General features: G+C 43.8%; 1 protein-coding gene across 4 annotated transcripts in view; it reads left to right on the top strand.

Annotated features, from left to right (window-relative positions):
* Cep135 (centrosomal protein 135) overlaps positions 1–18,635 on the top strand; it is a 65,277-nt gene that overhangs the window by 44,436 nt on the left and 2,206 nt on the right. For 3 of the 4 annotated variants that reach the window (XM_006250874.4, XM_223341.10, NM_001398887.1), the window contains exons 21-25: positions 177–362; positions 9,480–9,689; positions 10,453–10,655; positions 11,466–11,570; positions 15,000–15,124. In XM_006250874.4, coding sequence (XP_006250936.1) covers positions 177–362; positions 9,480–9,689; positions 10,453–10,655; positions 11,466–11,570; positions 15,000–15,102 — 807 coding nt within the window. In that variant the 3' untranslated portion in view covers positions 15,103–15,124. The other variant, XM_039092701.2, reaches the window with a different exon arrangement.

The following is an 18,635-nucleotide window of genomic DNA, read 5'->3' as shown; positions in this document are numbered from 1 at the left end:
TATGTGTGCACGTGTGTGTGTCTGTATACAGGTGTGTGCATGTATGTGCATGTGTGTGCATGTGTGTGTGTCTGTGCATGTGTGTGTCTGAGTGTGTGGGGCTGTGCATGTGTGATATAGATAGCTGTTCCATTGACGATACTGCCATAGAAATAATGTAATTGTTCTTAAAACAGGAAAAAGAAAACAAAGACTTGCTAGATAGATTCCAGATGCTTCACAACCGTGCTGAGGACTGGGAGATCAAAGCTCAGCAAGCGGAGGGGGAGAACAGCTCAGTCCGCCTAGAGCTGCTGTCTATTGATACAGAGAGAAGGCACCTGCGAGAGCGGGTGGAGCTCCTGGAGAAGGAGATCCAGGAGGTAAGGCGGTGCTGTCCAGGAAAGATGCCACTCAGAATGGACACATGAGGGGCACGACACACAGTGAGGCTGACCCCAGCTCAGAGCTAACACCCTGCTACTGTCACACTCTAGAGGGTGCCCCGTTCCTTTTCACAATGGTAGAGACAGGCGGCCATGTCACCACTCGTTAAGTGTGTGGTCCTGTGCGTTAAGTACAGTCTTACAGTGTGCCAATCTTCACCCTCTGGAGGACTTCCATGTTCCCCACACCCACCCAGTATCAGGTGCGTCCATCTTGGATCATGTTTTGTCCTTTTCCAAGGCTGCAAAAAACGCATTCAATATTTGAATTGAATATTTTGGTGTAGTTTGCCTATTTCCACATTTGGGTACTGACAGTTGTGCTCCTATTAACATGGTCTTGCTAGTATCTTTCATGGGTGCTGGGACAAAATGACTAGCAATGGGCCAGAGAAATGGCTCAGGAGTTGAGCATTTAGACATAAATAAGCTTTCATCATTATGACAGTTGAATAAAAATGTTATTAATACAGTTCTGAGTTCAGTTAAATTAATAAGAACTCAGTTTGATATAATTAGATTGCCTATTTAGTTTCTTGGTATAATTTTCAAATTTTCATCTTTTAGAGAAAGTAATGACTCTGTACTGCATAAAGTTAGAGCCCCCAAAATAAATATATTTAGGTACTAAACTTTAGACTATAATTTTGCAGTAATGTCTTTGCAGATATAACCAAGTAAAATGGGGTCTAATGCCTAATACCTTTATAAAAGGAGGGTGACTTAACAAGCAAAGACTTATCGGAGACCACCATGCAAAGACAGAGGGAGACTTCATGCTGACTTTGCAACCTCAGATGTGGGCCTGGAGTGGGCTCTGCCTCAGAATCTCCAGAGGGAGTCAGCTGTGCTATCATGTGACATTTGCATCTCTGCCCCTGGAACTGTGAGGAGGAAGTTTCTCTTGTGAGTCTCTAAAGTTGTGGCCATTTGCTGCCACAGCCCAGGTACCCCGATTCAGACTTGGGGGCCAAAAAGGGGGTCACTGCTGTTAACAAACATTGGGAAACGTAGAAACCATAGAGTTGGGTAATGAACAGAAACCAGAACAGTTTTGAGGTATCTGATGGGAAAAGCCTGCATTGTCTTAAGGAGATATTTATAGAAGTATCAGTACTGTGGGCTTTGTAAAGGGGAGAACGTTGACCTGGGATAGAGGTCAGTTAGAGGAATGCCTGTGTAGCAGGTGTGAAGCCCTGACTTCGAGCCCCACAACCACATGGGCCAGGTGGGATAGCACCTGCCTACTCTCCTGGCACCTGGAAGAAGCTTCAGATCATCCTGATTTACATAGTAAATTCTAGGCCAGCCTGAGCTGGAGGAGACGCTGTCTCTAAGTAAATACATTTTAAAGAGAAGAGATAAAAATTCTTTAGTACAGAGTACACATTATTGTAAATGGAATGTTTCTTCTAACAAGTCTCAAATAGAATTGAAGAACATATTATTGGATACTGCAAAAAGTGTGACCCTGTTGCAGATAATGTGACAAAATTATGTATAGTGTTGGGAAGACAATAGAACACATGAGAGATGGATACTTAACTGAGATGTTTACTCAGAGTGTGGGAGGGAAGCCTCACTTATGAGGTACGGTGCAGAAGGAACTGTCAAGCAAAGGAACCAGAACTTAATGGATTTAAAAGTATTCCAGCATCCATATACTACTCTCTATAGGCAGGGCCAGTGTTATGACTAGATAACTTAAGACAGAAGTCATGGATCTAGGCAGCCCTCTCGTCAGAAACTAAAAGAGACAAGACATGAAAGGAAGACAGACTGTGGGCTTCTGGAGTCTTACCAGAGGAAGATAGGCCACCGTCACCTTTAAGAAAAGGGGAGAATGACCAAGAATAGTCCAGAAGCCACAGTGGAGCTCCAGAGAGCAGTTCAAAGGCTGGTGAGACTTCCTCTGCCATGAGACCCAGAAGACATGGACCTAGGTTTGGGGCTAGAGGTCATTAGGGGCTTTTATCCAGGGGACAGTGCATTAATACCACAGATAGTTTACTCTTTAAGACGTGAAGTTGAATAGAAGTTATATTGCTTGATTCTAGACTGACTTTGGACTAGGGTTATGGTTTGAATCTCTCACATCTCCTAAAGACGTAGTCACCAGCCTGTGATGTTACTGCAGGGGTTGGAGTCTTTAAGAAGTGGAGCGTCACTAAGGAAGTTAGCTCAGGGGTACATCATTGAGGAAGTATCAGGACCTTGGTTCTTCCTTACCCCTCTTTCGCTTCCAGGCTCTAGTGAAGTGAGTGGACTCCCCTGAACAGAATCGGCCATGCAATTCTGTCATATAATTTCCTTCTCACCACATCCCAAAAGCAATGGGGCAAAGTGACTGTGGGCTGAAATCTCTAAAACCGTGAGCCAAAATCCAATTGTCCTCCCAGATGATTCGTCAGTGTTTTGTCCCAGTGAGTGAATGCTGACTGGCACAACTGTTAGCCAGCTTCATGCCTCTTCCTCTCCGGCTTAGAATGGAGCATCTGCTCTGTGCCTGATGCACTGCTGTATTTCGGAGCACGTAACTTGTTTTCTAGTATTAGAGGCAGGTAGATGGAGTAAAGGTTACCTCGAAGTGCACCAGAGAGACTCACGTCCATACCTAACTCAGCTGGCACCTAAGCGAGCCGGGCTTGATGCTGTGCTGTAGGGCCATGGAGGCGGTGCCATGGATCCAGGGGCTACTGAGTTTCCCTAGATCCCACATGGCAGGAAGAGAAAACTGACTGCTGCAAGTTGTTCTTTGATTGTCACACTCACAACCCGGCCCAATGAACACATATTCAAAAGCATTAAACCTAATAAAAGAGTTTGGCCACCCTGGAGGTGTTTCATGCATGAGAAGGGCCTAACTTTGCAGGGCTTTAAAGTAGGTACAATTTTAACTGCTGACAATCCCCCTGGGTGCCTCATGACTCCTGGGTGTGACCTGGTGCAAAGCAGTGTCTTTGCAGACTTAGTTAAGATTAGTCCTGCTGGGTAAGGCAAACCATGACCAGTGAACACCCCATGTCCGTCTGAGATGAGGGGAATCTGGGACCTGAGCAGCACTGTGAAATGGAGGTAGAGACATCTGCAAGGCAAGATGATCGCCAACAACACCACAGAAGGGAGGTGTAGAACTTTGCCTCAGTCTCCAGAAGGAACGGGTTTGGTTGTTGAAATAATATATTTTTATTGTATATTTTTATATTTGCATTTTAGCTGTTATCCCCTTTCCCAGTTTCCCCTCCAGTTTCTCTCCCTGCGTCTATGACGGTGCTCCCCCACCTCCCCACCCACTCCTGCCCACCTCCCCACCCAGACATTTCCCAACTTGGGTATCGAGCCTTGACAAGACCAAGGGCCGCTCCTCCCATTGATGCCCCATAAGGCCATCCTCTGCTACATATGCAGCTGGAACCATGGGTCTGTCCATGTGTGCTCTTTGGTTGGTGGTTTAGTCCCTGAGAGCTTTTCAACTAAGATCCACTTGTCAGTGAGTATATAACTTATATATTATTTTATGATTGCGTTACCTCACTCAGGATGATATTTTCTAGTTCCATCCATTTGCCTAAGAATTTCATAAAGTCATTGGTTTTAATAGTTGAGTAATATTCCATTGTGTAAATATACCACATTTTTCTGTATCCATTCCTCTGTTGAAAGACATCTGGGTTCTTTCCAGCTTCTGGCTATTATAAATAAGGCTGCTATGAACATAGTGGAGCACGTGTCTTTGTTATATGTTGGAGCATCTTTTGGGTATATGCCCAGAAGTGGTATAGCTGGGTCCTCAGGTAGTGCAATGTCCAATTTTCTGAGGAACCTCCAGACTGATTTCCAGAGAGGTAATCCAGTTTGCAATCCTACCAACAGTGGAGGAGTGTTCCTCTTTCTCCACATCCTCGCCAGCATCTGCTATCACCTGAGTTTTTTTATCTTAGCCATTCTGACTGCTGTGAGGTGGAATCTCAGGGTTGTTTTGATTTGCATTTCCCTTATGACTAAGAATGTTGAACCTTTCTTTAGGTGCTTCTCAGCCATTTGATATTCCTCAATTGAGAATTCTTTGTTTAGCTCTGTACCCCATTTTTAATAGGGCTATTTGTTTCTCTGGAGTCTACCTTCTTGAGTTCTTTGTATATTTTGGATATTAACCCTCTATCAGTTGTAGAATTGATAAGACCTTTCTCCAATCTGTTGATTGATGTTTTGTCCTAATGACAGTGTCTTTGCAACTTTATGAGGTCCCATTTGTTGATTCTTGATGTTAGAGCATAAGCCATTGGTGTTCTGTTCAGGAAAGTTTCCCCTGTACTCATGTGTTCAAGGCTCTTCCCCACTTTCTCTTCTAATAGTTTCAGTATGTCTGATTTTATGTGGATGTCCTTGATCCACTTGGACTTCAGCTTTACAGGGCACTAAGAATGGGTCTATTTGCATTCTTCTACATGCTGACCTCCAGTTGAACCAGCACCATTTGTTGAAAATGTTGTCTTTTTTCCACTAATGGTTTTAGCTCCTTTGTCAAAGATCAAGTGACCATAGGTGTGTGGGTTCATTTCTGGGTCTTCAATTCTGTTCCATTGATCTACCTGGCTGTCTCTGTACCAATACCATGCAGTTTTTATCACTATTGCTCTGTAATACAGCTTGAGGTCAGGGATGGTGATTCCCCCAGAAGTTCTTTTATTATAGAGGATAGTTTCGCTATCCTGGGTTTTTTGTTATTCCAAATGAATTTGCAAATTGCTTTTTCTAACTCTGTGAAGAATTGAGTTGGAATTTTGATGGGGATTGCATTGAATCTGTAGATTGCTTTTGGCAAGATGGCCATTTTTACTCTATTAATCCTGCCAATCCATGAGCATGGGAGATCTTTCCATCTTCTGAGATCTTCTTGAATTTCTTCACAGACTTGAAGTTCTTGTCATACAGATCTTTCACTTACTTGGTTAGGGTCACATAGAGGTACTTTATATTTTTTGTGACTATTGTAGAGGGTGTCCTTTCCCTAATGTTTTTCTCAGTCTGTTTATCTTTTGAGTAGAGGAAAGTTACTGATTTGTTTCAGTTAATTTTATATCCAGCCACCTTGCTGAAGGTGTTTATTAGGTTTAGTAGTTCTCTGGTGGAATTTTTGGGGTCACTTAAGTATATTACCATATCATCTGCAAATAGTGATATTTTGACTTCTTCCTTTCCAATCTGTATCCCCTTGATCTCCTTTTGTTGTCTGATTGCTCTGGCTAGAACTTCAAGAACTATATTGAATAAGTAGGGAGAGAGTGGGCAGCCTTGTCTAGTCCCTGATTTTAGTGGGATTGCTTCAAGTTTCTCTCCATTTAGTTTAATGTTAGCAACTGGTTTGCTGTATATGGCTTTTACTATGTTTAGGTATGGGCCTTGAATTCCTGATTTTTCTAAGACTTTTATCATGAAGGGATGTTGAATTTTGTCAAATGCTTTCTCAGCATCTAATGAGATGATCATTTTTTTTCCTTTGAGTTTATTTAGATAATGGATTACATTGATGGATTTGCATATATTGAACCATCCCTGCATCCCTGGGATGAAGACTACTTGATCATGATGGATGATCATTTTGATGTGTTCTTGGATTCAGTTTGTGAGGATTTTATTGAATATTTTGTATCAATATTCATAAGTGAAATTGGTCTGAAGTTCTCTTTCTTTGTTGGGTATCTGTGTGGTTTAGATATAAGCGTAATTGTGGCTTCATAGAATTGGGTAGTGTTCTTTCTGTTTCAATTTTGTGGAATAGTTTGGATAGTATTGGTATGAGGTCTTCTATGAAGGTCTGATTGAATTCTGTACTAAACCCCTCTGGTCCTGGGCTTTTTTTGGTTGGGAGACTTTTAATAACTGATTCTATTTCTTTAGGAGTTATGGGACTGTTTAGATGGTTTATCTGATCCTGATTTAACTTTGGTACCTGGTATCTGTCTAGAAAATTGTCCATTTACTCCTGATTTTCCAGTTTCGTTGAGTATAGGCTTTTGTAGTAGGATCTGATGATTTTTTTGAATATCCTCAGTTTTTCTTGTTATGTCTCCCTTTTTATTTCTGATTTTTCAGTTTGGATACTGTCTCTGTGCCCTTTGGTTAGTCTGGCCAAGGGTTTATTTATCTTGTTGATTTTCTCAAAGAACCAGCTCCTGGTTTTATTGGTTCTTTGTATTGTTCTTTTTGTTTCTACATGGTTGATTTTAGCTGAGTTTGATTATTTCTTGTCGTCTACTCCTCTTGGGTATATTTCCTTCTTTTTGTTCTAGAGCCTTTAGATGTGCTGTCAAGCTGCTAGTGTATGCTGTTTCCAGTTTCTTTTTGGAGGCACTCAATGCTAAGAGTTTTCCTCTTAGCACAGCTTTCATTGTGTCCTATAAGTCTGGGTATGTTATGCCTTCAATTTCATTAAATTCTAAAAAGTCTTTAATTTCTTTATTTATTTCTTCCTTGACCAGGTTATCATTGAGTAGAGCGTTGTTCAGCCTCCATGTGTATGTGGACTTTCTGATTTTTTTTTTGTTGTTATTAAAGACCTTCCTTAGTCCATGGTAATCTGATAGGATGCATGAGATTATTTCTATCTTCTTGTATCTGTTCAGGCCTGTTCTGTGACCGATTATATGGTCAATTTTGGAGAAGGTACCATGAGGTGCTGAGAAGAAGGTGTATTCTTTTGTTTTAGGATGAAATATTCTATAAATATCATTTAGTTCATAAATTCTGTGAGTTTATCTATGTCTCTGTTTAGTTTCTGTTTCCATGATCTGTCCATTGATGAGAGTGAGGTATTGAAGTCTCCCACTATTATTGTGTAAGGTGCTCAAAGCTTTAGTAAGGTTTCTTTTATGAATGTGGGTGCCCTTGCATTTGGAGCATAGATATTCAGAATTGAGAGTTCTTTTTGGTGGATTTTACCTTTGATGTGTATGAACTGTCCTTCCTTATATTTTTTGATAAGGACTTTTGGTTGAAAGTCAATTTTATTCAATATTAGAATGGCTACTCCAGCTTGTTTCTTGGGACCATTTGCTTGGAAAAATTTTTTCCAGCCTTTTACTCTGAGGTCTGTCTTTGTCACTGAGGTTTTTTTTTTCCTGTATGCAGCAAAATACTGGGTCCTCTTTACATATCCAGTCTGCTAGTCTGTGTCTTTTTTGGGGGAATTGAGTCTATTGATATTGAGAGATATTAGGGACCAATGATTGTTGTTTCCTGTTATTTTTGTTGTTAGAGGTGGAATTATGTTTGTGTCACTATCTTCTTTTGGGTTAGTGGAAAGAAGTATACTTTCTTGCTTTTTCTAGAGTGTAGTTTCCCTCCTTGTTTTGGAGTTTTCCATCTGTTATCCTTTGTAGGGCTGGATTTGTGAAAAGATAGTGTGTAAATTTGGTTTTGTCATGGAATATCTTGGTTTCTCCATCTATGTTAATTGAGAGTTATGCTGGATACAGTAACCTGGGCTGGCATTTGTGTTCTCTTAGGGTCTGTATGACATCTGCCCAGGATCTTCTTGCTTTCATAGTCTCTGGTGAGAAGTCTGGTGTAATTCTGATAGGTCTGCCTTTATATGTTACTTGATCTTTTTCCCTTATTGCTTTTAATATTCTTTCTTTGTTTTATGCATTTGGTATTTTGACTATTATGTGACAGGCGGAGTTTCTTTTCTGGTCCAATCTATTTGGAGTTCTGTAGGCTTCTTGTATGTTTATGGGCATCTCTTTCTTTAGGTTAGGGAAGTTTTCTTCTATGATTTTGTTGAAGATATTTACTGGCCCTTTAAGTTGGGAATCTTCACTCTCTTCTATACCTATTATCCTTAGGTTTGATCTTCTCATTGAGTCCTGGATTTCCTGGATGTTTTTGGTTAGGAACTTTTTGCATTTTTCATTTTCTTTGACTGTTATGTCAATATTTTCTATGTTATCTTCTGCCCCTGAGATTCTCTCTTCTCTCTATTGTATTCTGTTGGTGATGCGTGTGTCTATGACTCCTGATCTCTTTCCTAGGTTTTCTATCTCCAGGGTTGTCTCCATTTGTTATTTCTTTATTGTTTCTATTTTAATTTTTAAATCTTGCATAGCTTTGTTCAATTCCTTTATCTGTTTGGTTGTGTTTTTTTAATACTTCTTCATGGGATTTTGTGTTTCTCTTTAAGGGATTCTATCTGTTCACCTGTGTTGTCCTGTATTCTTTAAGGGAGTTATTTATGTCCTTTTTAAAGTCTTCTATCATTATCATGAGATGTGATTTTAAATACGAATCTTGCTTTTCCGGTGTGGTGGAATATCCAGGACCTGCTGTGGTGGGAGAACTGGGTTCTGATGATGATGAGAAGTGGTCTCAGTTGACTTCTGTGAACTCTGTTAAGGTCATTTTGCTTTTTAAGAGTGCCTATCTTCCTGAAACCCCAAAATAGACTTTATATAAATTCATAGTTATCACATAAAATTTAAATAACAAGAAGTTTATAATGTGTGTTATTTTGAGAAAGTCTTTGATGAATATTTCAAATTTTGCTCATTATTTCAAAGTCACTAAATCTTATAAAGTTAGCCAATGAAACTAGACTAAATTTACATATAAATTTAGGTATTTGGTATTAAAATAAACCCTAGTTTTGAAATTTAGAATTTAAAAGAATGATTTGGAAGTATATATAAATATATTTTTATGTTATATGTTACTACTTGTTACTATAACAAGGAATATTTATAAAGAAAAAGCTTTAAAAACATTCATTCACAACACTTTAATATAATTTTCCTCTTTATATTCTAAATATATACATGAGATATTTAGTTGTTATGATTAATAATTATATGCCATTCCTTTATGCATTAACTCCCTGCTTAGGCTGTCTTAAAATAGCACATTACTTCCTGACAATCTTTTAGCATATGCCAAAATTGGTACTTGGGTTTCTGAAGTAAGTTTGTGGCTTACACATATTTCAGAAGACGTCTTTGAAGGCTTGCACTTTACGTGACTGAGTTATGTTCCTTTTCATGTTTTGCTTTCTGTTCTCAGCACATAAATGCACATCACGCTTATGAGTCTCAGATCTCATCAATGGCTAAAGCCATGTCTCAGTTAGAAGAAGAGCTTCGACGACATGAGAGTGAGAAAGCCACCGTGTTAGGTGATGTGTCCTCTCTCCGAGAACTCTGCATTAAGCTCGACTCAGGCAAAGACATTATGACCCACCAGCTGAATTCCAAAGGCCTTGAGCTGGAGCGGGTAGGTGCTGAGAGATTGGTGGGCAGACCGCTTTGTGGAGCCCTGCACTCACGGCTCTGCTGAGGTCTGTGGTGGAGCACGAGGATAAGATGGGGTGCAGCTGAGTGGGGAGTCCTTGCTTTCCTGTGAGACCCTCTGGGTTTGGTCTCAGCAATGCAAGAAGATACAAAGTGGATAAAATTGGGCTTGGAGTAGAAGGTCCTTAAGAGGTTAGGCAGTTCCCAGCTGTAGATCAGGAGCACATGTCCTTTTTTTATTTAAAAGTAAAATTTGATTGAAAGATTAAACAGTTGGACTTTTTTCTAAGTTGAACTTTTTTGATGATAAAAATCTCAAGGCATTTAACATCATTAATTAGGTCTTCTTTACTGGGCTTGCCCATCCCCAAGTTAAGTCATTACTTTGACTGGGCTGGTGTGTGCTCTCGTGCGAGCATGTCCTAGGTCCCTCTTGTCAAGTTGTGTACTGAGAAGTTCCAGTACTTGCTTGACTGTAGTCAGAGAGTAATACTTCAGAGAGCACGGACTCATGGCTGATGGGGTAGGGAAGTCTGTCACCTACCTCCATTACCCCCTCTTGATGAGGCAGATGGCTGGAGATTATCAGAGACGTGGAGGACGCCATAAAGCCAACAAAACCCTCGTAGACACAGCCAAGAGGACTTTAAAATCATGATGGTTTTCTTACCACTAACGAGTTGTTTTGAAGTCTTCAACCAGCACTCAAAAAGTTTTTACTAAATTGATCTTTGTTTTTTCTGTAGGCAGTAGCAGAGTTGGAGAATGTAAAATCAGAATCGGAGCTGTTAAAAAAGCAGCTGATGACTGAGAGGCAGACAATTAACAGCCTTGAGTCGTTGTTAGCTACAAACAGAGATAAAGAATTCCAGTCCCACCTAACCTCCCACGAGAAGGACACAGAAATCCAGCTGCTGAAGGAGAAGTTAAACCTCTCAGAAAGCAAACTGTAAGTGTTGTGGAGGAACCTCTGTGGGGAAGCATTTTTGACAAAAGAGTTTTCAACTTTTGAGGTAGCGAGGGCGCTGGAGAGGGGAATACAAAGCCACAGTGTCCGACTTTCTTTCTGCTGCTTCTGGACATCCAGAGGAATAGCTCAGGTGACATGGTGATTGAAGCCATAGACGTGCACATCTTTGCACCAAGGTGGTACCGTGGGAGGGAGTGGGGGAGGAGTGAGCTTCAGGGGAGGACCTGGATTTGAGGGGTGAACAGAGGCTCTGCTAAGGAGAGGCATGTCAGGGTGAGCTGCGCCGAGGCTAGGAAAGGTTTAGAGCAGGTGAGATTGGTTCTCTAAATGCATTCATTCCCATCAGGGAGCCTGGTGGTGACATCATCCTGGAAGAGGAGAGCCTGGACTTCTGAGCACGTAGAAAGATGGGCTTTTACAGGGTCAAGGGGAATTGAGAACAGTGTTCTTTGTGAGGCAAGAGGCCAGGAGGAACCTAGGAAGATGTTTTACATCCTGTGTGTCTAGTTCATGGCTTCTGCTGCATGTGCATCACGTGCTGCCAGCTCCATAACTGACAATAAGCAAAAGACTGCAGGAGCTCTGATAGAGAGAGCCGCTGTTGCAAAGACTATGCAGAAGCTCCATTAGAGAGAGCCACTGTTGAAAAGACTGCAGAAGCTTCGATAGAGAGAGCCACCATTGAAACTCTGATCTTTGTCTAGTCTTAAGCATCACCTCCATTTGTATTTGATTCTACAAAGGAGCTCATTCGCTTTTATTTCTAAGATCTATACATTTGTTTTTAAGAACTACCCAAAGCCGAGAAACCTCCATGCTTCGAACTAAAGTGACACAGTTGCAGACAGATTATGATAATCTGAAAAGGCTGATGTCAAATGAGAAGTACGAACGGTAAGACATTTCTGTTTAGCAATAAATGGTATTTCTACACATCTTCTATCCTCTTTAAAGAGTATTAGTATGGCTTGCAAACAGCTAGCTGCTTTAGTATTAATATTAAATACATCTCTAGGCACTTCTCCCCTAGAGCAAGAGACCCCCTAACAGAGACAGAGGCTCTGTAGTGAGCAGCACTGCAGCAGGGGTGCTTCTTGGAGCATAGGGTACAGATGGGGCAGCAGCAGAGGCCCATGCAGGACCCCAAAGGCAGTACAGTCAGATGCTGTGACGCACACTGCCATGGGGTACTGATGATCATGTCGTGAGAGCAGCTAGCAGTTAGGAGCTGAGTACTCAGCATGTCTGACTGTCCCAGTCTCAAGCCCACATGCTGGAAAACTGAGGCCACTTGTAAATGGCAGAGCCACTGTTAAAACACACACAGGACTTGAGGCCACAGCTCATACCCTGGATCTCTACAGTGTGTGTGTGTGTGTGTGTGTGTGTGTGTGTGTGTGTGTGTTTACGTGTGTGTGTGTGAGAGAGAGAGAGTGTGTGTGAGTGTGTGTGTGTGTGTGTGTGTGTGTGTTTCCTGATCCTTGGTCATGTTCATGCTCACAGTTCAGTTCATTTGCTTGATGTTAAAACATGGAGTCTCAAAATAGTGCAGCGATGAGGCCTGTTTAACAAGTAAAATCAAACCGGCACCATTCAGGAGGCTGAGGCAGAGGGATCATGAGCTTAAAGCCAGTCTGGGAGACCAGTGTCAAGAAGAAATGAATTAAAATCAAAGTCTGATTTGCAAATTAACAGCCAACTTATATTTCTCTGTTGTTCTTTCTTTAGACACTGGAGATAAGTTCTTGAGTAGGCTAAAATTGCCCATTAGATCATCTTAAAACTTTATTCTTCTGTGTATATCAGAATTGAGTGATATACTCTGTGAAGTATAGATGGGGTTTGCTGTGAAGTCAGAGATGTGACTTCAAATAAAAACGAGTTTTACTGCCGCAGTGGTATAATTTTTTGACATTTGGAAGACGGAGTGCTAAATTGTATATAATGATTTCTCTTTTCCAAAACTCTTAGTCATGCTCTCTATGGCCCAGAATTAAAGACACCCCACCCACCCCACCCCGCCCCGCTTCTCTTCCCCCTGGGCCTCATGAACACAGTCCCTGCTCTTTACCTCAGACTAAGTGACTCATGGTTATGGGCACCATCTCTCATCCTCTAGGCAAAACCCGCTTCTTGTGGGTAGGAAGAGGCAGCAAAACTGTCTAGGTAGCCCAGTGCTTGCTGACCCTCAGAGGCTACCGTACACTACCAGGACCCTATGTATTTATTTAGTTATCTTGGATAGAGGGAGAAACCTGGAGAGAAAAAGTCTTTTAGAAGTTTCTTTGGCAGGGTAACATTAAAAACGAAAAGGTTTGAGCATCTGTACTAGGAAGAAAAGCTGAGTTCTGAGTAACTAAGGGAAAAGGCAGACTGGGGAGCCCTGAAGGGACAGCCAGGCACTGGCTGACACACTCCTGACACTGGGATGGGCAGTGCGGTGAAGGAATTGGGCTCCTCTGCCTCTGACGTTTGGGAAATTAGAGGCACAGTGAAGGCTAGATGGATGTGCAGAGAGGTGAGAGGAAGGGCTGAGGAGGGAGGTGTGCTGAGGATAGATGGATGTGCAGAGAGGTGAGAGGAAGGGCTGAGGAGGGAGGTGTGCTGAGGATAGATGGATGTGCAGAGAGGTGAGAGGAAGGGCTGAGGAGGGAGGTGTGCCGAGGATAGATGGCTGTGCAGAGAGGTGAGAGGAAGGGCTGAGGAGGGAGGTGTGCCGAGGATAGATGGCTGTGCAGAGAGGTGAGAGGAAGGGCTGAGGAGGGAGGTGTGCTGAGGATAGATGGATGTGCAGAGAAGTGAGAGGAAGGGCTGAGGAGGGAGGTGTGCTGAGGATAGATGGATGTGCAGAGAAGTGAGAGGAAGGGCTGAGGAGGGAGGTGTGCTGGGCGGAACACTGTTCTCAGGACCTGGACTCAGTGACAGCAGTGCCAGTGAGGGGCAAGGGTGCTCAAATGACTGTCTGAGTACACTCACGCACACGCGCACACACACACACACTCACACACACACATACACACACACACACTCACACACACATACACACACTCACACACACTCACATACACACACATACACACTCACACACTCACACACACTCACATACACACACACACACGTGCGCGCGTGTGTGTGTGCCAGCCATGATGGCACGCACACCCCTGTAATCCTCAAACTCAGTAGGATGAGGCAGGAAGCTTGCCAGCCTGAGACCAGCCTGCCCTACACAGCAAAAGCCTGTGTCCGAAGCGTGTGAGTTCTGCGTGGGGGCCACTGCAGGAGCTGAGTGGCATTGGAGTTTGAACTTCCCTTTGCCTGGAATCAGGAAGGCCCTGGGACCTGATGTGAGGACGGGCAGAGGCAGAGGGCCCAAGAAAGACTAGGAAATGGCTGTGGAGGCAGAAGCAGAACCAGGAAAGGGCAGGACAGGGAGCTGAGGTGCTGAGCTGCACCAGATGCTGCAGAAGATGGGTAAAAGGTAAGGAAGCCGCATGTTAGCACAACACTTGAGAAATACATACACAGTTAAAGCATAAAGAGGAAAGTAAGTTCTCCCAGAATCACTATTAATATTTTTATTTGTATGTTGGTTTTGTTTTTTGTCTGCTTTGGTTTGGTTTTTTTGAGACAAGATCTCTCTCCTCATGCCTCTGCCTCGCCAGGTGCTGGATCCCAGGCACACGCTGCCCTGGCTGGCTTATGTGGATTTGTATGCTTCTGAATGAGTATTTGGTATCCTAACTTTAAACCAGATATACCACTGTGATTGTTCTGTCTTTATATGTTATTTGTTAATGTCCTAATGTTCTGACAAGCCCATAGCATAATTGCTTTGAACAATTTCCTCTAATGTATATTAACTTAAGTATTTTACACACTCCTGAAAAAACTACAAATTGGGGCTGGAGAGATGGCCTAGTGGTTCAGAGCCCTGGCTGCTCTTCCCCAGGACCTGGTACCCACACAGAGGCTCACAACCATCCGTAACTGACCCTCTGCTGCCCTGTACAGGAACCGTGTGTTGCGCGTAGACATGCTTCCGGGTAAAGCTCACACACACACAAAGTAAACTTAACCTCTTTTTAATCCTGCAGATTTAGCAGAAGTATATAAGGCCAGGCCAGGCATCCTATCCACGTGCAGCGCCAGCTGCTTGGGAGGACCAAGGCAGGAGAATCACTTGAGCCTCTGAGTCCAGGATAGCCTGGGTGACGTAGTGAGGCCCCAAGTAAAATAAGGGTGATGGAAATACTGACTGCACTGGTAGGTGTTAGACAGCCGTAGGCGTCCGTGGTGCTTACGTCATGTAACCTTCACTTTCAGAGAGCGAGCAATCCAAGAGCTGCGCCGACTCGGTCTTCCCACGTCGCCTCTGAGCTCCACTCTGAGATCGCCCATGCAGTCTCCTGAGCATATAAATGCATAGTTATCGGAAAGGAATGCACCAGGTACCGAGGGCGGGTGAAGCATCTGTAGTTGTAAAAGTTGGAACCATCCCTGTCAGGGAGAGATGGCTCAGAAAGGTGTTTGGACCGATGGACATGTCCGGTGTGTTGTGGCACAGCGGTTGGTTACACGGTACCTGCAGTTGTAGACTGCATCAACCAAGCATGTGCTCTGTGCAGTTCTGTGTGTCAGCTTTACCTGCTGCCCTGGACAGGAACCGGCACAAAGCTCCCACACACACAAAGTGAACGTAACCTCTTCTTAATCCTGCAGATTTGGCAGAAGTATATAAAGCAAAGCAAAGAATAGAAAGGAAAGGGCTAGAAGGATGGGTCTGTGGAGGAGCACACAGGAACCATGGGCTCACTCTTAGCACTGCAGGCGAGTCGGGGATTTAGCAATTGCTAAGAAATAGGAGATGTCACAGGATGGTATTAACCAGCTACACCGCTGGTGAAGTGGGACAGGCCCAGAGACAGAGCACACGAGGTGCAGCGCACTCTGTGTGGCAGGGATGGCGGGCTGTGGGGTGACAGTGTGGGAGAAAGCTTTGAAAGTTAGGGCAGGGTGTACAAACTGTGACGGTGGCATCTCATGCAGATGGAGACTCTGATCTGTGTCCTGAATGTAGGGTAGATACAGAGAGGCTGAGGGAAAGACTTGTCTGTCATGGAGCTGCCTCAGCCACGTCTGAGCCACACAGGAAATGCAGGAACCAGACATGGAAAGAGTAAGGGATCGCAGTAGATCTCAAAATGAGTTCAGAAAACTTTTCTCCACTCTTAGGAAGTGGAGCCAGGAAGGTCAGGAGTTCAAAGTCATCCTCGGCTGCAGCATGAGTTTGAGGCCCACCTAGGCTTCAGGGGACCCTGCCTCCCACAGGCAGGCAGTCAGGAAAAGGTGCCGGGTTCACTGGGATTCCACTAAACACAGCTCTTTTGCCTGCACCAAAACAAAGAAAGATTAGACGAAAACTCTGCTCACCGACAGCTGTCTTAATCGTTAAAGCATAGATTGTTTTTCCTTTGTTTTTGGATTTTATCAGTGAAATTGTACGTTTCTGGTTTCTTATTCTCTGGTGCATTTGTGAGGTCCAGCCAGTGACGTGTGCTTGTGGCTGGTTATTATTGCTGCCCTGTGGAGTGTCCTGATGTAAACGTAAACCATTAGTTTGCACTCGGCGGTTGACAGGCATCTTCCCAGCTGTCAGGAGAGCTTCCTGAGCAGAGACCGAGGACTGAAACTGCTGACACCATTTGTTTCCAAGTTTCCATAGACATGAAGGCCTGTTCCCAAGGAGTTGATGTTAGGATGCCTCTGGCTGAGGCCGAGTTGAAGAGATGGACTCAGTCCTTGGAGATAGGAGAGAAGCCTGAGTCAGACCCTGGCTTTGACAGATAGTTACTGAAGAATGCAGACTCACTCACTGGCAGAAATGGTTGGGTCAGTTTCTTCAAAGTGATGCATTCTTTTCTTCTTTTTTTATTGGATATTTATTTACATTTCAAATGTTATCCCTTTCCCAGTTTCCCCTCCGGAAACCCCCACCCCCCACTCCCTGTGGGTGGGTGGGGAGCACCCTCATGGAGGCAGGGGTGATGCCTTTCTTTGTGTCTTTTAATAGAAGCTCTGTGTGCAGAAGATAATTAGCATTTCCTCAGAGGCTCCAAGTCCCGTCACAAACAAGGGCTACTCTGTGCCTTCACATACTGAGGCCAGTGTCTAGGGCTGGTCTAATGATGGTTGATGGCTGCATTTTTGCGTGAATGTTTATGGTCTTAAAACATTTATTTTCCTGTCACCCAAGTCACTGCACCCTCACATCTGGTCAGGTACTGGGCTGTTTTGAGGTTGCTGGGGTGGCAGTTTACCTTTTGTTACACTGCCTCGGAACAGGTGCCAAGCACATTTCCATAAAGTGAACTTTATTGGAGCATCATCCAGCTTTACAGACTGCCCAGGACAGCCGTTTCTCTTCACACCCCGTGGCCTGCACATCTCAAGGTTCTACTTGCTGGCCTCTCCCGTCAGCTGGGCTCGAAAAAGGCAGCTGTAACCCATGGGAAAGAAACAGGAAGTAACATGGCAAGCGACTCATTGATAATGAAGGGGACTTGGGATGCTTGGGCTTCATAAGAGCGTGGGCCCTCCCCTGTGGTAGACTGCTCACCAAGCATCAGCAGGCGCCTGTGCTCATTCCCAGTGTCTCATAGGAAATGTGTATGTGCATGTGTGACGTGCTGGTCTGCATGTGAACCTGCGAAGGCCAGAACTCAATGCCAATGTCCTCTGTCAAGCTCCGCCTTACTCTTTACAGCAGGGGCTCTCCATTGAACCAGAGTTCTCCATGTCAGTTAGATTGGTTAGCCAGCAAGCCCTGAACTCTACCTTTCTTTGAATTCTTCAGCTCAAGCACTTTACCCCCTAGGCCACCTCTGCAGACCATGTCCCACAGAGCTCCGCTGTTTCCCATCTGCCAGTGCTGCAGGCTCTGGCCAGCCACGCCTCCACCAGCACCCACGCTGGTTATCACTATAGCCTCCTAGTCCACATGCATCCGAAACTTTTACTGCTGTTAACGTTTCACAAGTTACAGTTTTGCAATAATTGATAATTAATTCTCAACGTATTGCAATCCATTTATTAACCAATAATTCCTTTTGTAGATGTTTCTTAAGTAATATCTAATTTTAAAGGATTTCCCCAATGAGCACTGAGACACAAATCGCATACACATGAAATCGTTTCTCAGATAAGTGTCTCTCTAATAGTAAAAATAGATAACCTAATTTTATTTTTATTATGTTTTTATTAACACCACAGGAGATAGGAAAAAAACTCACAAACTCAGCACAACCCTTCTGACAGTTAATTCTCCACCACACACCAACTAGGTGTCCTAAAATTTAACTCTATTCTCCTTGAAGACAGTGTCAGATCCCATTGGTAAAGGGTCAGTGGACAAGACTTCCCCACCCCCTCATGAGGTGCCAATCACAGTCCCAGGTAACTGCATCTGAGGTAACTGTGCGTCTGACCTTCCTGCTGTTAAACCCAGGATCCCACAAGGATTTCTTCCCAGGTTTGATTGAATTTGCCAGGTGCTTCGCTCTCTGGAACATCTCCAGCCCTAGTCCACTGGGGCCTTGCAGGGCTTTAGTACGAGGCCTAACAAGCGGATCCATCATTAGCACCTGTAACTGGCCCTTAGCTTTCCTCCTCTACCCAGTGCCTGGTGAGCAGCCCCTTCCCCAAAGCCCTCAGCCATTAGTCTCCTCATGAGCACCAGCAATCACCTCTCACTGCATGAGTTCTTGTGGGGAGCCTTTGCCAGGCACAGGGGAAGAGAGGAGCAAATGTGGGCTTTTCTCACCCACAGTACCACACGGGCTCACCGAGGGCATCTGTGACGGAGCAAACCAACCATGTTCTTCCTGTCTTTTTCTTCACGTGCCCAACAGTTCTTCAAGAAGTAGAGTGATGCTTCTCAAATATGATGAGATTTGGGAAACA

The sequence above is a fragment of the Rattus norvegicus genome, chromosome 14 (assembly GCF_036323735.1).
Source record: "Rattus norvegicus strain BN/NHsdMcwi chromosome 14, GRCr8, whole genome shotgun sequence".
Taxonomy (NCBI): domain Eukaryota; kingdom Metazoa; phylum Chordata; class Mammalia; order Rodentia; family Muridae; genus Rattus; species Rattus norvegicus.
The sequence above is the reverse complement of the archived record's forward strand: the minus strand, read 5'-3'. Positions and strand labels throughout refer to the sequence as shown.